General features: G+C 40.5%; 1 protein-coding gene across 2 annotated transcripts in view; it reads left to right on the top strand.

The window, feature by feature from the left end:
• The first annotated feature begins 4,025 nt into the window (after nt 1–4,025).
• Nucleotides 4,026–22,494, top strand: part of prickle2b (prickle homolog 2b) — an 85,395-nt gene continuing 66,926 nt past the window's right edge. The window contains exons 1-2 of one of the 2 annotated variants that reach the window (XM_027278974.1): nt 4,026–4,247; nt 4,824–4,909. In XM_027278974.1, coding sequence (XP_027134775.1) covers nt 4,206–4,247; nt 4,824–4,909 — 128 coding nt within the window. In that variant the 5' untranslated portion in view covers nt 4,026–4,205. Of the gene's footprint in view, nt 4,252–4,823; nt 4,910–22,494 lie in introns of both variants that reach the window. The other variant, XM_027278976.1, reaches the window with a different exon arrangement.

Here is a 22,494-nt window from a genome sequence, read left to right as displayed (position 1 = left end):
TAGTCTTAGTCTTATCAGTTGTGTGGGTGTGTGTGTGGGTGTGTGGGTGGGAGATTTTCATCTCCATCGAGACCTCACAGGGGTGTGCCATTAGCACATGCATTCAGGCAGGTGGTTCAAAGCAGAAACACAACAAATACTACTGACACCTCAGAGGTAAGTGTCCTGACACAATACTGTCAAATGATAATCTGTGTATGAAGGATAGCTCTACATAGGGTGTTTCACAGCCAAAGTTTCTTCTTATGTTTAGTTTGGGTAAATGCCACAACACACTTCTTTTAAAGTTCCAGTCTGTGGAATCTAGCGGTGTAGTGGATTCCCTATAGTGTTGGCAAAATGCATGAAAAATGTAACATACACTAGACTAGTCTAAGGTTTATCTTTTCTGGGCTACTGAATTGATGTTATTAAATTTGACCAATTTGAATATACAGTAGTTTGAATACTTGAATTCTCTTGAATTTGTGAACCCTAAAAATATATACTATATGCACTCAATATATTGTATACTGGAAATTCAATCGAATTTCAAGCTCTATTGTATTTACAAAAAAAAAAAAAACCCTTCTGTATCTCATAATTAGAATTGACTATTTCAAAATTATTGGAAAATATCTCATAATTAGAAGATCATGACTTTGAGATATTTTTGAAATTATCTAATAATTATGAGATAGTAAATCAGAATCATGAGATATAAAAAACATAATTGCAAGATAAGCCTCTATTTTCTTTCTTTTGCTGAATGCAGTCTACTTCTGTTTATTCATTTGTGATTCAATATCACAAAGATTCTAGTCTTTATAGCCTTTATTTGCTGATCTGAATCTGTAGCTGTGGCAGTACAGGGTAGATTCATAGTTTTTATGGGAGCAGTGTAGATAAAGCGCTTGGCCTCGGGCTGCTGCAGTTTGATTGAAGCCTTGTCCTTGTTGGTGTTCTTCACCAACCTGTAGTTTTTCCTGTTCTGGGTGCTTTATAGTGCAGCCCTCTTGCCCCCAACATTTTACCTCTGCTCTGCTAGACCATGGGGTCTAAAACACAGTGCTAGAAAACATAGGAATTGCTACTGCTGACTGAAGAATGGGAAGAGGGGACTGTGAATTATGCAGCAGAGAAATGTGGCTAAAATTGGTTTTCTGACTGCTTTTAATGGTGCAAGAGGCTGCTGTCATCTCTGAAAGCTGTCTGGTGTGAGGAAAATGTGTGTGTAAGTGCATACCCATGAAACCCATGAAAAGGATAGATGGGTGGGGACAGGAAACATTAGACACCAGTTTTCTAAACAATAGCTCAGCAAACTGAGACAGGGCATATCAGATTTTTCTATTATAAAAAAGGAGGTGATGAATGTTATAAACACATGCATGCACATAAATGGCTGGAATCTACTTCTGTGGATTTTCCATATCTGGATTCAGGTGAGTACAGCATGCATTTTTCCTGTGCTAGACCCGCAGACCTTCCCACGAGGATTAGACCAATGGCCTAAGCAGCTGAAGGCTTCAGGCAATACTAGACATTCCCGACACTTTTGAACATCATGTCCACCACCTTGCAAACAACTGCCTATTCAAGCTGAATAGGCCCTGACAGACATCTGCAGGTCTAAAGTTCACTGGAAAGATATTTGAGATAATGTGAGGTAAAATGCACGGCATTAGAGATCCCGAATCAAGCTTCTATAAAAACTTTTTTCCACAGTGACAGCAGCAAAATATCAGCTCACTTCTCCCTGTTGACTGCGCAACCAAAAAAGGAGCTTTTCTTGACTTCTTTTTGCAGTGCTCCTAGAAATAGCATGCAAGCTGTTTTCGATTCTGCCAACAGTGTTTAGACTCTTAACTTAAGACTTAATGAGGGGAGTTTTAGAGTCCTGAGTCCCCAGGGTCAGCTCCCCCTACCATCATTATCTTCATCATTCCTTAAGGTAATCTAGGATGACTTTGAACTGAGTCTTAGTAGTAAGCCTCAGGCCGCCATGCACACACAAATAATTTGGATGCCCAGATACAGTATGTGTTTATCTGAGTGTGGAATGACTGCATTTGTGCGTCACTACATGCCTGTTTTGTGTGCATGTGTGAAATTGTGCAGTTCTTCTTCTCTTTTCTGTCTCACCGCCATCATTTCATACTGTTGATGTGTAACACGGATATTTTTGTTTTTTTCTCTCTCATTTATCAACTTGTGTCTCAAGGTTACCAGTCTGTCCTTGAGACAAACCAGGGATTGCACAATTTCTCACACTCAGTTCAGTTCAGTAGAAAATCATTTTGTTTGGACACATGCACTGTCTTCTGTTCTCACCCCAAAACAAGTGAAAGAAAAAATATTTGAAGTTCAGTGAATAGTGGACTTTGAAAGGTCAATGGAAACACAGTTCAACATAACATATGATGTTAATGTTCACAAATGTATTAAAATATAAAATATGTAATTAGATTTCAAGTTTAGAAATTGTATGATGCAGTTTAAAGCTCCAAAACAGCTAGTGAATGGACCAAACATACCTTAGCATTACCACCTGTCTGTCTGTCTGTCTGTTTGACCCTGGTTATTGACAACAATAGCAGAATGTGTAATATACTGTATAACCATATCTACTCTTAGGACCCGCCCAGCACAATCTTGTAGTTACTCAGAAACTCCCAAGCCAACTTTAAAGGTCCAGTGTGTAGGATTTAGTGATATCTAGTGGCGAGGTTATGTATTGCATCCCACCAAACTCTGGTCGCTACACTGTCCTTTTGCAAGGGAAGAAGAAACTATGGTGGCAGCAAAAATATCTAAAGCAATGAAGAATGACTTTAGCTAGGATTAGGATAAGAATATCAGGGTAAGCCAATCAGAGGCAGAGTGCGGTAGAGTGCAACCTAAGGTAATGAAAAGGTAAGGTAATAACAATGATTCAAATTTTCTGGTGATTGTACACTAATTATAGCATACTTAATGAATATTATATTTCATTTCTGCCATATTCTTCCAATAAATCCCTAAAGTGTTACACACTTTCAAAGCAGGAAGGGCTGTCTACAGGCAACGATAAGATTCATGCAATCTTAGTGCCAACCAATATAAAAATAACAAGAAAAGAAAGTAGGCACATAGATACCATCCACAACCGCACATGGCAACCATCCCACAGTACTGTGCATGCCTGAACTTTCGAGCGTCTGACAGAACTGCATAATGGGTATAGAGTGGAGCCTTGAGCAAAATGTGAGTCTAGAACTAATAATATAGTTTAAGCACATCTTTGTGAGGACTGTCTCTGAGTCAGAGTGCTCTCTCACTGAGCCTGTGCCGCTGATGCTCAAAAGCCTTTTCTCATGGTGATAAATAGTAGGCACTTGCTGGAGAGAGTCAACACTGTCAGACCACCGGGAAGAGAAAAACGCCCCGTGGGGGCACATGGCAGGTGTTACTTGTGAGATGAATAGAGGTTAGGAATTAATCTTTTCTGGACAAATGTGAATAAGCAGATGCTCAGATAGAGAGAGAGAGAGAGAGAGAGAGAGAGAGAGAGAGAGAGAGGACAGCATGGTTGTTGTGAGAACAGGAGGAAAGAACACTCTGCTGTCTCTCTGTCAAGGTTGTATTATGTTACATAGTGACTCAGCAGCAGCAGCATCAGCATGTGAAAGTATTATTGGAATTTTCTTTCACCTTTTCAAACTGTTCTGACTCTTTTGAATGACGTTCTCCTGCTCGCCTTGCAGTCCACAGTGAATAATAGGAAAGTGTTTATACGGAGAGGGTGTCTGGAGGAGAATACAGCAAAAACATTTATTTCCTCAGTGATTACAGGTTCTGTTATCTGCCTTGAGCTGTTCTACAGACTGGACGTCAGAACTCATCCACACTGTCATTTACCACGCATCAGTGGTTTTATCGAAGTGTAATTATAGTTTGTCCCTTTTTTTTTTATAAAAAAAGAAAGAAAGAAAGAAAAGCATTTTCCTGTCTTTCATTGGCTGCGAGGAAACAGGGTGGAGCTGCTATCCGGAACATTGCAGCTCCATTCATTAATGAAGGAGGTTAATAGGATAGGACTGCAGCCAAGGTGGCGCGTTTAGAAAAGTCGTGAGAGTTTATTTTTTTTAAACAAACAAAGAAACAAACAAAAAAAAAACAAATACACCGATTATTTATCTCGGTAGTAACCGACTGTGCCTTTACTGTCCTGGGATCAGCTTGTCATGTTCAGTCGCAGCAACAGGAGGAGAGATTCCAGCAGATCGGTAGGTAGGCAAGACAAAGTTTAAGATTTGGTGTTTTTTCCATGGCTCATGTCTCCACTTGCTTTTTGCGCTCTAATTAAGAAATACGCATGCTCAATTTTCTTGTTTGATGTTTTTTTTTTTTTTTCTTTTCTCGTTTCTGCTCGGTCCTGTTGCTAAGGGCATCAAGTTACATCTGCTCTGTTTACATAACTCTGGCACAAGCCTCATTAACGACACAACATGAAACATGATGAATGATGTTTTCTCTGTTACACCTTCTGGCTTTTATTGTTGAATTGAGGACATGAGGCACAAGATCTTTTTACCTGGTGAACAGCCTAAATGTTTTATTTCTTTTTATAATAAACCTGTTGTCTGTTAGCTGTAATTAATCCAGGTTATATGAGGAACTCCATTTAAAATGAGTGTTAAATTAGCTCATAATCACAGTGTGTTGTGTTGCTTTAAAAACACTATAGCCACATGTTTTGTAGTGATACAGTAGGTGGAATAACTCCATGGGCCATGTTGTCTAAATAGACAAAACTAGTGCAAACTATGACCCATCATCTCCTTTTTCTTATTTGTTCCAAGCTGAACCGTGCAGAAGAATCACAGAGAGGACAGCCCTGTGTCACCTGCGGAGAACAGTGTCCTGGCTTTGCCCTGCACAAATGGAGGTAACAGCATCACTTCACTCCTTGCAACAATACCACAGATGTTGTGCAGATGTTTCCAGTGCCAAAGATAGGAGTGCATTTGATATCAAACCATCCTTGCATCCAAAGTCAGCAGATGTATTGATCAGTGCATTACAACTCGATGAGAGTTCAAACTAAAAGTTGCTGCCCTGCAGCCATGACATGGATCCAGATAATTAGCAGGCCAATTCTGCAGAAAGTGTAAAAAAAAAAATCACCAGGGGTTCTTCAAATTGCATTCAGGAGGAACCCTTTCAGATCTCTGGTATTTTGAATGGAATCAGCCATCCATACTACTGTGAAGAAACCATTGTTCAACCCCTGTGTACTCTAAGATAATAGTTTTTACTGTTGAGGCCATTCATGCAGCAGGGTGGATTCAAGCCTGCTGTTTCTACGGTTGTTCTGTCACAACTGGGGGGGACGTAAATATTCTGCTGCGAAACAAACTGTATACTGTAAAAAGAAGTGAAGGTGGTTTGGGTTAGTGCGTGAAAGAGTGTGACCAATCTGTGTAACACTGTTTTAGGAATGCAATACAAATAGCATCACACATGCTCGTTTATCAGTATCAGCTGATTTGTATAACCGCCAATCACTTCAGTAACAAAGTCACTCTATTAGCAGTACTGACTTAATAGTGATGTTGTGAGCTATATTAGTGTGTCGCTGCTGAACCTCAGTTTGTGGAAACAACAAAACCCAAAAAGGCACATTATGTTCTGATTACAAAATCCTATATTGTAATCGTGCAACAATAAGCTGCTTGACTTGGTCCACTGAGGATTACTTGGGGAGAAGAGGTCCAAAATGATAAGCTCAACAGAACTGTGCAGTGTGACGAAAATAATCCTGTTATTTTATTTCTAGATACATAACACCAGTTTTCCTCATAAACACAGAATAAATCTCATAAAACTACAATATTTTGGCAAAAGAGAAGTCAGGCTGGAGGCAGCTTATTTGGAGTTGACATGGCAGCCGTGGATTTGTCAGGCATGTTTGCTCTTAATGGGGAATCCACAAGGGGAGGGTCTGAACCATAAAGACCATCCAGCCTCCGTTGCTGTAAACTATTATAGGGGCAACGTTGGGCTCAGGAATGCAGCCTTTAATTGCCTGTCTTTGCAGTCTCACAGTAAAAAGTAAACTTTTTCCCCTCCGACAAACTGGAATAAAGCCTCATCAGTGGACACAGACTTAAGGAGACAGACTTTGAGTGTGCTGTTTTATAGGTCCAACAGGTCTTTTGTTCTGGTGGAGGAAACTTGCCAATTTCACAAAGAATTTCCCGTCTTTTTCTCAAGTAAAAATGTGTTTTCATGCTCATTTAGTAAGGCGTGTTAGTAATGGTGTGTTTTGGAATGTGGTGGACTTGAAGTGACCCTGCGGTTAGAGATAGGGAAGTGGAGGATGCAGGTGTACATATACTCTCTCTCCTCTGGTCACATACCAGGTGCTGTGTGTATGTTGCTGAGCCAAAGCAACAGTTTTCAAATTATTTATTTTACTAATCTAAATATTAATAGGTATTATGGTGCATGTAGATTGTTTTACCAGGCATGATTTTTCTAGTGCCATCACTAGATCAAATCTTTAATTTGTCCAGTACTTTAGTTTATCATTGAATACCTGCAAAACAAATGTGTGAGCATTATAAACATTATATCTTCTAAATAATGTTGCCCTGCCTAGTGTTAGCATTGAGTGCAATGTAGTCATCCAAGGGTGGAAACTTTTAATTATCTTTATATCACATTCAAATTAAAGCTAGCATGAATAATGCAGCAGCTGATAAATGTGAAGAACACCAGCTGCTGCCGTATGGGTGTAAAGATGTTTGATGTATTCAGTCAGGATTTAGCTTGGACATGACCATGATGGCAGTTTTTCTTCTTCCATTTAATGAAGTTTGTAAGTAAATTCTTGAAAATAATAATACTCATTCTCATAACCAAAGAAAAACTTTGTCTTAGTATTTATATCTGGATGTAACTTATTAGATTCAGAACACCATTTTGACCCTTTCTTTTAACATGTGGTTGTCTCTAAATTCACTGAAATATTGATGAATTCTCTATTCGATAGACAGTACAGATACTGTTTTTCTCTCTTCTCCCCCTCCCTCTCCTCTTCTATACTGGGAGCTATATAATGTCTTTCCACTAGGCTAAACTCCAGGAGGGTGGGTGTGTAAGCCTGTTCCTTTTATTGTAAGTTGACTATGTGTGTAGAGGCATTTCCTATTCAGAGTCAAGAGAGGAGCTTTGGGTATTTTAAATCACCCCGGCCTACCAAAACATTACCCTCAAGAATTTTTAGTTGTAGATGTTGGTGGCTCAAATTTGATCATTAAACCCAATACCCCATGTCTGCGGATTTTAGTACACTTAAAGTAAAAAAAAGAAAGAAGAAAAGATTCGTTATTACTGACTTTAAAAAGTGGCTGAAATTAGGATTGTCTGCGGTGTGTTCAGTCTCATTCTGTGTGATTGAAGTTTGCTGTAGAGCAGCTGCTCCTTTATAATGACAGAAGCAGGTTCACAGTTCATGGTTCTGGATGGATGCCCATTGCCTAACAACATTTGGAGGTGCACCTAGCATCGGCTGGCATATTTAAAGGCCTGATAGAAGATTTGGGACACCATTCTTCTTTCAGCATCCCTTGAGAACTCTCGGGATAACGCAGCGGAAGTTGCTGTGGAAAAGGACACCTGGGCAATTCTGCTCGCCCTGATGTGGGTAAAAAAAAATAGACAGGTGAAAGAAGAGCTTGTGTTACCTGCCTGGCTGCTTGTGTGTCAGTGTGCCTGTGTAACTTAATATACTGTGGGCTGCGCTGGGCATGTCAGGAATGGGAGTAGATTCTCCTTGAACAACATGCTCTTTCTAAATTATTAATACTTGCCTTTGGCTTGATTGATTTTCCTTGTGCTAATGAGACTCATTACCAGGCTTATTAACATGTACCCTGAGTGTGAATGTGCTACCTGATCGGTGTGATCACATGACTCTCTTCTGCATGATGCAGATGCGTTTTAAAGCTGTGTCTAATGTGCGTTTAAAAGGTTACACTTGACCTGTTGGTGCGGTAAGGTCGGTCCAGACATGACTCAGACTACAAAGGAGAATTTATGCCATGAGATCTTGCTATTTGCTATTCCTACATTTACTCTAGCCAAGAGCACAGCATTAAACCTCATTTAAAGCAATGGGTTTAGTTCAGGTTGCCAGAGCTGACTGGCGATGGACAAAGCCTGCCCTTGTATGCGACAGGGCCTTCGTTGAAACTTTAGCTGGCTAAGTCCAGCAGCGAGGGGGTAGAAGAGGAGGAGAAAAGAGGATGGTTGCAGTAGAACAAGAGGGATTGGGGTTGAGTTTTAACCTGGCCCTGAATGGCTTGCTGACGTCTGTCCCCTCGGTAACCCAGTCTGATCTGCATAACACAGGCCGGCCCAGCTATTCACTGTGTTAACAAGACGACCTGGCAAATAAAACTGTCAGGGCACCCAGGCATATGAATAGGCTCTGGCTATTTCAGTGGAGAAGAAGAAGACTAGAGTATGAGGTGAGGGGGGAGAGAGAAAAGAAGAAGCCATTGGTGGTCGATGCCACACAATAGAACCTTAGCAGATTTATCACTGAAGCCATGTCTGTGTATTTTCATGGAGATTGTAAGCCTCTTTGCTCGATAGTTTCCAGGGTTGAAAAACACTGCTGCCCTGCTGTCCTCTCTCCCTCCCTTGGCTTGTTTCGAAGCAGAAGCATCTGTGATAGCACTGGAATGGTTCAGGAGCCAAATGACTTGACTTGCTGGGCTTTTTATTGTCTAAACGTTGCGTTTTGTCTTTGTCATTTAGAGGAAATTTATTTTGAAGGGGTTATATTTTGACAGGTCTGTGGGGTCATGTGATGGATGACTGATGTTCACAGATAATGCAAACCCGGAGAGCTGTGAAGCCCTGATATAAATCATAGATTTGACCTTTAGGTTCTCCAACAGTGTTTGGCTGTCTCTCCTGCTTTTTTTCCCCTTCCTCCCTTTTCCTGTTACACCTTGTTTTTTTTTCTAATTTCTAATTTTTCTAATTTCTAATTTTCCCTCTTCCCATCTGACTCAACTCCCTATTACACTGAGATAAATACACAACACTTGATTTGTCTGTATTGGCACTGGTCTCTGTGAACATTATGCATGTCAGGCACGGAAACAAAGATGGTCTACTCACGAAGCCGGCTGTGATCCTGAGGGGCTTGACGGTCAGCTGCTGAATTCCAATGAAATCCCAACATCAAAATTCAAGAGCCACGCCGATGTGACAAAAACACACACAGAGATCACAGCTAGAGAAAGCATTCACGGCTAAATTCCGGTAGTATTCCTTATTTCCTCTCTCCCCATGGGTAAGATTGGATAATGAGAACAGGTAAAGAAACATTAGTTGTAAAGCAAGCACACAATTCTGACATATTTGATTTGTTATTTTGATACACGTAGTGTGTCACTGCCCTGGGAAAAAGTACATGGTGATGCCTTGATATTCCTTTATTAGATATTTCTGAATTTATTACTTCAATAACAACCCATTTTATTACTTTTCCTTGCAGAATGTTTCACACCTCTTCTGTTTGATTTGTTGCGACAGAGCCACATTGTGTTCTGTATAATCGTCTGGCTGTAGGAGGAAATGATCCCTCTCTTCTGGTTTAAGTACAGTTTATAATTATGCACATATGACACCTCTGGACCCCAAGACAAAGACCGATGTACATGAGTTTAGGTGAGCATATGTGATGCATTGGATTGTCAACTTCATGTTATAAAGAAAGATGGATGCGTCATCTCATCCACCAGGTGGGTTTCGGACGTGTAACCGGAGATCTTGCGAGGTGTTGGGTTGCTCCTGGGCTCTATGCTTGTAATTACTTTTGTAACTTTCTGTAGCTGCTGTATTATTAGTATTGAATGATATGTTTGACAGCCTGTGCACTCCAGACAGCAGCATGATGTGAGTTTATTGACTGAAACCACATATATTTTGATTTGTCATTTAAGAGAAACTAGAGTTCTGTGCTGCTGTGCAGTGAGCATTTTCTTTAGATTTGTCTGTGGAAGAAACAGTGGTCCTTGTGTTGTCCCTGATAAAATGGCACCACATGAGGTAAAAGAGATGCCAGAGTGAGGGGCGATTTCTCACCTCAGTGCCTCAGACATACATGTTGACTGCACCCACACGACTGTGACTACTCTTTTTTTAGTTCTATTCAAGCTGAGCTATTCAGAGGTCAGTGTGTCAGCTTGCCATTACAATTATTCATGTCACTTAGATTGTGGCAGTTCTGCTTTTAGCTGTATTTGCCTCTTGTATCACCATTTAAATATTTTGTGTGACATCTTATCATGTTTGTCTTTTTCTTCTTGTACTTCGTATGTCTCATTAAAATAAAATGATGTTTCAAGGAATTGGCACTGACTGTTTTACTGTAATGTGTTGAAGCACACTAAACTGACCAGCAGGAGGCAAACATGTCCAACTTAGACACACTGAACTCTGATAGCCACTTTGTTTGCAACAAGGTCACACTTTTGTTCCCAGGTACAAGAGAAAACTATCAGAAAGGATTTCATTTGATTTTTGGTGTGGTGGAAGAGTCTTTGATGGTAACCCCTAAACAACACTAAAGTGTATATGATGAAAAAAGAAATATATATAGAAATAAATGGCTATGTCGGCCCACCCTCTCTTTGAATTCTTTATGTGGAAGAGTCAATAAATAGTTGATAAATAAACTACAAAAGTTTTTAAAAGCCAGATAAGACCAGTTAAAAAACAGATTAAAAAAACATACACCAACAGTGACAATGGTTTAAGAACATGACTAGAGAGCAGCAGTTGGATTGCAGAGAAAAATGGTCTAGGAGAAGGTAAAATATTTGATGTTTTACAGTGGATTTGTTGCTTACAAAATGAATTGAGATCCTTTTGCTTCACTCCAGTGATCAGATTCTAACAATACTGTTTAGTCTGTTTCTGTCTTTTAACGTGAGGCTGTGAAACCAACAAATAAAGGAAAAGGTCAGGAGACTTTCAATAAAAGATTGATTAAAAATGACAGAGGATGGTCGGAGAAGTTTAGTTTTCGAAGAAGGTGAATTCTCTGTTGCTCTCGTTTCACAATAGCCTCAGTGTTCACATCAAATCTAAGATGATTGTCAAAAATGGCATCCGCATTTCAAATTCATAATCAGAAATCACACCACTCAGTGCTACTTGGATGAGTGTGTAATCTAGTCAGAACTAACATCCCAACCATTCTTAATAGAGCTTCATTGTACAGGACAGCTGTGTAAGTATGTGTAATGTTTCCTGGCAGTTTCTGCAATAAAGCCAGTAGCTCCACTTTGATCCACAGCTCCAGTATTTTCTCTAATTCTATTATCAAGGTCATCTCTAACAGGTGCTCATGCATTTGGATTAAGACTGATAAGCATCAGAAAAGTCTCTTTAGTCCCTCACAGAAGATGGTATGTGAGTGTTTGTGTGTGTGTGTGTGTGTGTTTTGTTGTGTTGTGTGTGTGAACATGTGTTTTAAGCATAATGTGCTCTTATATATGTGCTAATGCATGGCGATAAACAGCAAGTGTTATTTAATCTCTCTCCTTTACTGCTTTACAGTCTGTCTCACATATTTAAAACCAGTATAGTATAAATGCAGATCACTATCATCATTTTATGTTTTTTTTTTTTGTTTCCCTTCATGATTAACTTACAGTGTCTGTACATTGTATAGATGTGTGGTATTAGTGATGTCAGTGTGAGTTGTTCTAGAGGAAAGCTGTGGTACAAGCAGCGCTGTCCTTGGAGAAATAATGAAAAGTTGTGCTCACTATCAGAGCTGGAAAAAGAACATGAGTACACAAGAAAGGATGTGTCTGAAATTAGGTGCAAAAACTCTGACTTTAAACACTATTTTTATACAACTATGATGTTGGTGCTGTAAATTGTGGCTTTGTGTAGCTTGTAGCTAGTTCTCACCCTTCTCATATCAGCAAACATGTGTAATTCTCTCTGACCTGTGCACTATAGCGATGTTAATTCACTCCGATTTTTCCACTGGTGCTGATCTATGCCTTAATGAAGGGTTAGCGTGTTAAGCTGCCTTTGAACTGTCACTGGAAATAAAGGGAGGCTGGCTCAGTGCTGTCATATGCGGAACAAGTTAGCATTTACTGTGCTCAGGCCTACAATTCCAACACGCCCACCCCGGTAGAGAGTTAATTCATGTCATCCTGACTGTTTTTCTTGTTAGTCACTTCATGCACTTTGGCTGGTGGAGTGTTCAGCTTTTGACTTTTTGCTAGGTGAGATCATTGCTCTCTAAAGCTGCAAATGATTTTTGCCCTTTGAGTTTTGAACAAAAGCACATCTTCCATTAATTGCATAGTTCAGGTGTTCATGTAGCAATGGTAACACAAAATGACTCTATCACCTCTTTTTCTATCTCTGTCACCCGCACACACACACACACTGACTAAGAATGGTGTGAAAAGATATTATCACTGATCCAAAACATCTTGTTGGGTAATCTTTGTGGTCTCCCACAAGGTGCACAAGCTCTCCGCAGTCTTAATAGTTACGCACTTCTAACTTCTAACCTCCAGGTTGCTTGGAAACACTTGGTGGATTCAAGCAGCATCCTCTGTAGCTGTGAAGTGAACCCAACACACCAGTGCAAAAAACTGCAGTTCCATGAATGTCCACTTGAGGCTGGCTAAAAAAACAAGTCAATTTCCATAAGCCACCATGTTAAAATGCTCAACTTCAGAGCAGAAATAAACATTTTTACATCCTGGTACAAAAAATAGTTTTGGTCTCTAAAGCTAATTTCCCCATTTCCCCGCACTGAGGATGAATTTAATCTGTATCTGTACCAAATGTCCCAGCAAGATGTCCAAAAGTCAAGCTATCACTAAACTATATATATAAAAAAATCAAAACCTGATTATCTGGGAAAGAGTGAAAATTTTGTGTCAGTACAATAATTAGATATTAATAGGAAGTAATAATAATAAGATATTGCTGGAGCTTGAGAAAAAGGAACAAAAGAGGGAAGTTTTGGGGGAATATTTTTATTAATTCCATAGCAAGATATCAATCAAACCTCATGGCAAGGCTAAGGGAGAAAATCACAACTAAAATTCTTATGATTCATCCTCTGGGAACCATGAAGATCTGTTTAAAGTGTCATGGCTGTCCATCCACAACTTCCAGTAGTCAAGATATTTCAGTCTGACGCAAAACTGCAGACTAACTGAGAGAGATAGGATTGATGAAGAAGTAAAAAAGTGACTGATGGACAAAGTAAATGTTTATCTATTGTTTCCTATATTTTGATTCCGACATACACTCTGTATCACCCCGTCCACCTCAGATCACTAACCCTCCATCCCTGCGGCTCCCTCTCTCTTCCTCCCTGCATTCATCCATCCATGCATCTCCTCATTTATCCAGTTTAAAGACTGCCAGCCCAGTGCAGTGAGGTTTAAGAAGTGCACCACTTCAAAGACCTCTTTGATTGTCTCCTCCTCATGTTTTATCCCCCCTCGCTCTCTCTGTCCAGCCACCTGTTCCCATCCGGGGGCCATGTGGAAGAGAAAACCCTTGATCTGAGCCGTACCAACAGCATGGTTTGAACAAACAGTCTTCGATGGATTTTGTGTGTTAAGAACACTTCCTGAGCGGTAGTGATTTTGGAAAAAGAGGGGCCTGATTTATTTAGGTTTAAAATTGCAGCAGCCAATAGAGGTCAGCATTGTACAACAGCAAAGTGTGTTATACTAGTCGTCCTCTTTATATCGTGGGCTGATGCACAAGCTGAAGTATCAAAATGATCAGGAATGAAAGTATGAATAATAAGAAATACTCAGAGCTACTTACCACACTGGACAGAGATCATTACTTTGTTTATAAAGTCAACCTCGTTAGCTATGGAGATGCTGACAGTTTCTCTTTGATTCCCATTACTTTAATGACTTGTCCCATTTTCATTACAGACCCAAAATCCCAGTGGAGCCCAAAGCCTCATTTGTCCAAACTGCAAAAGAGGATGTTGATGACTCTGCAGTGTTAAATTATTTGATTGGTTTATTGATTCAGCCAGCCCACTGATTATTGGTTAGCTTAAGTAGCATATTGACCAGAGAGAATTGACTGTTGCTGTCTAATATGGAAGAAAGGGTCCAGGCAGTGACTCTATCAAACAATACTGAGGAGAAAACATGACGCCTACGTGCAGCACTGATGGAACATTTTGACGCATTTTGATTTTCAAAAGACCAAATGTCAATAAGAAATTTAGGAGTTTGTGCTAAATTGGGCATGCTTGTCATTCTTAATCTCTTTAGTCGTCACAGCAGCTTTGAGCTTTGTATATTCCTCTCATCCCTGTGTCCATGTCCATTTCTTTCTCTCTCTTCCTCCCCCCCGTCTGTCTCTGTGTGATTTGTCGTCATCTGAGGAGTGGGCGAAGCGTCATCTTAGTTCTGCTCACAGTTCTGCATGAGTCAAAGCTGAATCTAATAGGCTGGATGAGCCATGATGCTGTTCCTGCTTCTGTTCAGTTGCTTCACTGACACTTTTCCTCTGGTGTGTATTTGCTGTTTTTTCTTCAGCCTATGTGTCTGTATATGTGTGTGTGTGTGTGTGTGTGTGTGTGTGTGTGTCTGTGAGAGAGTATTAATAGCAAAGAGGCTCTTAAGTGAAGGCTGTACTTCATGGATGAGAGAGTAGGCTGTCTCTCAGTGCCAAGCTGTACAGGTATCTATCAAGTGATCTGGGTGCAGTGGGAATGGAGGGGGGCAGGAAGCAAGAGATGAAAAAAAAGGCTCTGAAGCATGGCCAGCTTCCTCTGATAGAGGCCTGAGAGAAGTTACACACTGTTTCACTGAGCCATCGGGTCAGCATACACACAAACTGGAGAGAACAGGCAGAGTGTTGTAATGATTGTGGTTTTGTTGGGTGATGCTGACATGTTCATCTGAAACCATTCAGAAACATTTTAGATGGATGAAAAGACATACAGTCCTGCTCTTTTTTTGGTTTTGTCATGGCTATAGATGCTGGATTTTGTGCCCCAAATCAATTTTTAGTCACACTTTGTAGGCTGTGGCAATATTTTGGTTAAAATATTTCGCTATTCCTCAAAACCATCTACAAAACTATTAGTTGGACTGACACAAAACATTGAGCAGACATTCACACTCCCCAGGGGATGAACCCTTGAAACTTAGTAACGTAGTGACCACATCCCCATCAGTCTTAGCTGTACTGTGCTAAACTTGAATGGTGAACATTATACCAGCTAAATGTCAGCATGTTAGAGAGCTGCTAGCATGGCTGTAGACTTGTTGACATATACTGTACATATACATAAACTTGATAAGGATTCCTTAATTTAAAAGAATTTGAACCTGGATGTGTTCTGAGCAGGTCATTTTTACATTGGTATTTCTGTGCAGCAATTTCTCTTTTCTTATTGGCCTAATCTATCGATCCAGATCTAGTCTCTGCATTTCCAAAGTTAATATTTTTAGATGGTATTTCTGTACTGCTGTAGAGCTACCGTTCAGATTGAAGAGACAGATGGATAAACACACACATTTTCACAGTGCATGCTGTAGCCAGTCCAGACAGGAGGATGTGAAGTTGACATGTACTTTTAAGGCCTTTTGCAAAGAGACAGCGTGGGCACAGACATTGAGTCATTTGGATTAAGATGGATGGAAATGTGAGCCAGTAATGCAGGCAACTGACAAAGTTACCTCAACAATCAGACTGAAGCCATCATCACCCATATTTCACAAAACCGAGTCTGTTGCTGCAGCTTAAACTACTCAGAGCTCTGCATATTTTAATGTTGTACTCATATTCGCTTTCTGTCTCTCTCTGTTTTCTATCTTTCTTTATCACTCATCTGGCTAAGTTTATTTGTGCAGGTTGACGGTTGCCAAGGTGATGAGTGTGCTCTAAGTTTTTTGCTGCCTTGACAACAGGCCAGACAAGTACCGCATTATCAGTATGACAATAGGGACTGAACAAATAAGGAAAGACAGAGTGAACACACATACGAGAGGAAGAACTAAGAAACAAAGAGGTTGGTGTTGCTCATTTGACGTCAGACTTGTCACACTCTCCCTGTGGTCAGTGATACATGGGCTGAATAGGCAAAGTTGATACCCAAAGAGAATTAAACTTGTTTTTGAGGTTTTTTTTGGCCATGTTTCAATGCAATTGTTCAAGTGTTCAATGATTTGAAAGTTGTTTAAAAAGCTTTTTGACCCCCCGCTAAGGATACAGTTCTGTGGGAAACACCGCACAGCTTTGTTTTCTGATGAAAAGTACAGATCAGCATTCAGTTGCTTCATCCCAAATAAAGTGAACTTGAAGCCCACACATAACCAGCTATCTTGATTATTTAAAGTGATCAATTTCAAACAGAGTGCTCATTTGTTTCCATTACAGGTTGATTTATTTTGTGTCTTTTGTGTCAGATCGATGCTTTAATCAGTAGTAGAGTCCGCTTTGTCAAGCAGATAGTTTGAATTTTTGCCAGCATGTTTGATTGACTTCACTCTGTGAAACATAAAACAGACACTCACATAAAAATAATCAAAACCAGACTTTTGTGGAGTGCAATACTTCGATATATGTAAAGAGATGTCCCTGAGTGCTTGAGTTGTAGAGGTATGCCTTTCATTTGTAAAATTTGAAAATCTTGTGAAACCAGAGAGCAGAGTTACTGACCAGCCAGGTAGCCTTTCATTGTAAAGCCCTCTGTGATTTATTTCTCAATCCGATACTCTTGTAGTTTTGACTAGCAGACTGTAACAATTCTTGAATTTAATGTTGAAAGAGCTCAAATCAGCTTTGAGTATAGTTATGATATTCAACACTGAAAACATGTATGGCCTGGTATGTTAGAGCTGGAAAAAAAAAAAGTGCTTCTGGAAATGTACTAAAAATGAGAGCCAACAGTCTCACTTTCGACGTGGTCCAGTTTATCAGTGGATGACTCACATGAACAGTTTCTGTATCACACATTAGTCTCTGGGGATGATTTCATCACACTTTCTGTGCTCTCGGCAGCATTCCAAGCTACCACACCAACTGTCCCATTGGTCTTATGTCATATAACAGACGCACACATAAGCCTGTGTTATCCTGTTCAGCCATGACAGTGAATGTGACTTAGTTAAGTGACAGCATGATTGCAAAGTCCAGAAACGGAAAAAGCAGAATGAGCACAGCTATTGAATCAAAGGCTGTTGTTTGAATGTCAGAGGTCAGCTTTTAACCAGCAAATCCCCATCTCTCCCGTCTAATCCTCTGTCCTGGGGTTTTCCCACACCACAGGGCTGATCTCGGACTAACCAGAGGGCAGACAGACAGGCGTGATGGCTCCCGATAGCTTGCACAAGCCTCAGACAAGATAAATAAGTAGTCGTATGTCCTGGCCTGCAGGTACAGCAGAACTGTGGCTCCAACCCGTATTGTGTTACAGTAAATTAAACATTTTATTATATCAGAGAATTGATATTTTACTAAATTTGTGTCACGCATTCATTTTAGAGATTAATTTCCCATGTGGTCGGTTCATTTCTTGTGTTTTTGTGTTTTAAGTGGGCAACTGCATATGTCCATTGTGCAGTAATTTCTAGTCTCCCATCAGCCACTACCACTGCATCCAGTGTGAGGTAGTGTCCCATAAAACTGTGTCATTTTATAATTTTCTGTATTTCCCTTAATTGACTTATTTTCTGGACAAGTAGTGTGCCAGGTTTAAAAATGTTTTATTTAAATGTTGTAGTTGTGCGGCCGCTGTGACTGAGGAAATGCTATCTTGCTACTATCATTCAACATAGATGAAGTCACCAAATCACCTTTGACCAGAATTATATGCAGCTGAAAAATGATTCAGATTCAGATATCTCCCAACTTGTGTAAAGGACTACAAAAATGTTAGCTAGCAAAATAGCTGCAAAGCCGACAGCATGTTTACATATACATACAATTCAATATTAACACTGGTGCAATCGATACAGCTAATTTAAAGAAGCTACACAGTTTGTTCATATCTAGAATTTTAGTTTTATATTGTGCTCACATGGTGCATATGTCTATATATTATAAAAATAAAATTGGACTTAATCGAATTGCCAAAAACAAAATGATGCCCATAAAATCAGGTAGTACTCCAGCTCTTGTTTCCATGTATTGTCCGCTGTATTCCCGGCACTTGATGGGATCTTGGCGGTGACAGCAGGACGTCAGTAGGAGCCCAGCTAGATATTTGTGCCTTAGGAGCCTCTTATACCGTTCTGTCTACTAGCGGTGGTATCATCAGTCCACATTTGCTCACACAGAGTCAGCATTTTAGGCCAGTAAAGCTGACTGGACTCACTTAGTCAAGGAGGATTGTGATCTGAGTGTCTCTGCATTCTTTAACAGTGAGCTTAGCTTTGCCTCAATTCAACCAACCCCCCCTGTAAAATAATGTTGCCTGGGGCCTACACAGTCCACATCACACACACACACACGCACGCACGTGTGTGCACGCACACATGCACATGCACACACACACACACACACACACACACACACACGCGCGCGCGCGCGCACGCACATGTGTGCACGCACACGTGCACATGCGCGCTCGCTCGCTCGCTCATCATTTCCCCCACAGACTGAATCACTCATTTGCTGTTGAGATCAAAGTCTCCAATATTTATAAGTGGTCTTGGGGTGTAATTTGTTTCTCGTTTGATTCTGACGAGAGACCATTCCCCGTCTTCCTTTTTATTTATGTATGTATTTATTTATTTATCTGTTTAAACCGAACTTCGTCTTCCTCATTACAGTCCTTTTATAATGTCTTTGACGTGCCGAATCTAATTGATATATAATGAACGGCGTGCGAGCAGATTCGAGTGAAATGTAAATTGTTTGCCCGGCAGCTCTGGTGATGAAACAGGAGGAAGACAGATTAGAAAACCCACAGTGTATGGAAAGTCCTTTCTCCTGTCATGTGGAAACATGGAGCTAACATTGCCTGTATATTTTTTATGGCACATTTTAACTCCCATCTGGTTGGCTTATGAGACTCTTGGCTTTGTTTGTTTGTTTATCTTCTAATGTGTTTTAAAGCCGCTTGCCTCTTTGTAGCCCTTTATAAGCCGGCGTTTGATCCGCGTCTGTCACCGCCACGCGTAATGACGCCTCATTCATTTCATGATCTGATCTGGAGCCAGTCAGGTTGAGCCTCTTGTCTCCGATTGACATGTGAGAGTAAATGTAATCACTATGGGATTGGATAGATTATTGTTGACATAATGGGTTTCTTCACTGTCCTCCTGCTTCTGATTTCTAAATTGATATTGGCGTCCACACACAGGTGGGATATGGAGTGTGTGTCTTTGTGGAAGACATGTGGGAGATGACAGGTATGAGCTGGTGGGTGTGACAGCAGGTGCTAAATGTCGGAGACTCTTTGTTTAACTAAGGGATGACCCGAGGCAGGTGTAGCCCAAGCAAGTCCGTGCTCCTGTGTGTGTGTGTGTGTGCGCCACCACACGTGCCTGCCATGCTTGGCGGCATATGAAGAATGGCCTCAGCAGAGTTTAAACTTGTAATATTTAATAGCTTGACACCAGAGACAGGACGCGTGCCTCAGTTTATGTCTCAGATGGCGTTCAGCCCAAATATCCAATCTCCTGTTCCAATCTGAGAACAATGCAAGGCAGGATGGACAGCAGTGGGACACCCAGTGTGTGTTTGTACATAGGCCTTATTATGACATGGCACACTGACCTTGTTGTTGTCTGGAAGAAAAAAAATCTGCTCGAGGCTCTTCCCTCTGTGTACTTCTGTTGATTGTTGCGTGTAGACATTCATGTATTCAGTCGGGTGCACACACAGACACAAACACAGACACCAACACAGAGGTCAAGCTGGTGAAATTTTAATTGAACTGCTTTTTATTTATTTATTTTTACCTTTCTCTCTCTTTCTCACTAGGTAAGCTGGTCACGTCTCGGTGTGTACGTGTGTGTTGAAGGTACGTTAGATGGGGGCTGCTCACTGAGTCCCAGCACCACCTCTGGCCTGTTTGAATTGCAGATGCTCTAACTCAGACAAGCTGTGCTCCAAGTCCCTGAATAATGAATCTCGAGCACAAGGGGAATGGTTGATAGGAGCATGTGTGTGTCTATATCTGTTCCTTTGTGTGTATGTTTGTTATGTTATGAAGCCGGCTCACTGCTGCTGTTTTTGTCCAAACTCTGAGTGTATGATCGTTGATTAACATAAAATATTAGACCGGTTTGATACTTCTTGTGATTGCAGTATATGTATAATATATTTATTATAATACATTTGCAATATATTCATCATTCATTGTGTATAAATGCAGTGATAAAACAGTGAAAACATGCTACTATAATAGGATATTTCCTTAACGTCAACAAACCCAATAAGTCTAAAACCTACAATAAATTGATCCCAGTAACAAGTCCTGCCTGTGCAATCAAAGCCTGATAGGTAGATATTCCTCTGTGCCAGAAACCTCCATTGTTGTTTATCTCTCTCTGTAAAAAGCTCCAACCAGCAGCCAGTTACCACAAAGACGGGAAAAAGATGGAAACAGCTAGGTTGCTGACTGCTTGGCAACATCACAATACCTTTTGACAAGGACGTTACTGCCACTGGGCCAACAAATGTAACCATCAATAAAACAACAACCTTTAGTTTTTATACAGATTAAACAAATGCATGTCATGTGTTGATTAGTGAGATTCAGCTTCTAAGCCAAGCTTAGCTTACCAGCTTATGGCTCCAGCTTCTTACTTAATGTACAGACATCAAGTGGTATCAGTTCTCTCATCTACATCTCTACTGGAAAGCAAACACGATTCTTTCCTCGAATGCTAAACTATGAAATCTATAAGAAATCTAACAGTTGCGCTGAGCCTCTGCTGTATTGAAGCAACTGCATATCAGTCCAAGACAGAAAGTACAGTAATTAGTTATGACACTGTTTACCCCTGTTTGAGTGATTTTTTTGAAAGCGAAACGATAGATTTCGTTTTTTAAGATTTATCTTCGTTATGATCAGGCATAGGGCTTAGTGCCATACACACACACAGCAGGGAAGCATAAAGTAGTTAGAGACAGACTAACTCCATGTTGTTTTTGGTCTTTTAATGGGATTTGTTGACAATAAGAAAAAAATGTGTTTGTTATTTGAGTTCCTCTATGTGTCGACTGAGTAGGACATTGTCACTGTCCTGGGTTAGCTGTGGAGCTAGGGTGCATATTATTAGCACAGAGACTATGTTCTGTCTGGTCTGATTAATGATGTGGGACAACAGACGGGAGAGTGGACGGGTCTGCTTCCCAAACACAATAGACTTAAACTAAACTGTCACTGAGACCCACACACACACACACACACACACCACTCACACAAGGCAATTGGTCTTGCCTCACTGCCTGCCTGCCTGACGCAATTGGATTTTGGTTGGTCGACACCTGTGTGCTCCAGGTTATAATGGGGAGAGAGTGAAAAAAAATCAAAGTGTGTGTGTGAGAATCTGTGTTATTAAAACTGCCCAAGAGCTAGAGGCAGGCAGAGACTTTCTTACCCATGCATATGGCTGCACATGTAGACATCTAATCCTGAGCAGGTCTGTCTGTACTAAACTGGAAATTCACCCTAGAAGGGACAGAATCATAATGCTGGTTGACATCGAGCTCCACGAATCTCTGTGGAAGCGACTGTGATGATAACTGCCTGACAGCTGGGAAGCATCCACAGAGCACTTGGTGGATTTGGCAGGGCTGCTGAAGTGTGAGCATGCTTGGCCTAAAAAGTTTACAGTCTCGTTGCACAATGGAGAAGAAACATCAATGCCTAGACACGCTCATGTCGAGCATCACTTGCTCTGTAAAGAGATTCTGACCGTGCTGTTCCTTCGAAGTGTCAGTTTCGTAACTTTTGAGATTGTGTTTTTCTTGTAACTGCCATTGCCATCCTACCTTATTTTTATAGCGCTCCGTTTTATAGTCGCAAAATATCTATGAAGTGATTTATTAGAACATCTGTCGGATCAGCTCCCTTTGTTTGAAGGTTTTGTGACTGATAAATGCTACTGAATATCCTTCATCAGTGAGTTTATGTGTGTGTCTGTGTATGCAGGTTAATGTCATTTTTCAAGCTGTTACCTGTGCAGTCAAAGGGGCATGACAATTCACTGCAGCTTTATAGACATTTAGACATTTGAAGAGCAGCGTGGCTCCATGAATGGAAATATTCTGGTTGTTGTTAGGCAAGTGTCATTTGAAACTCAAACTTGTAACCACTCTAACTTTAATTTTGAACTTCTGGATTTATCTTATTTTGCATTTCCATTCCCTTCTTGTGCGTAATATTTGAAATTTTTAATGTTTTATTTAATTTTTATTTCTGGAGATCAGTTTGGGCACTTGTTCCTAACCTTTTTGGCTCCT

Source organism: Larimichthys crocea, chromosome VI (genome assembly GCF_000972845.2).
Source record: "Larimichthys crocea isolate SSNF chromosome VI, L_crocea_2.0, whole genome shotgun sequence".
In the NCBI taxonomy this organism is placed as follows: domain Eukaryota; kingdom Metazoa; phylum Chordata; class Actinopteri; family Sciaenidae; genus Larimichthys; species Larimichthys crocea.
Note: the sequence above shows the minus strand (reverse complement) of the source record. Positions and strands in the feature narration are given on the sequence as shown.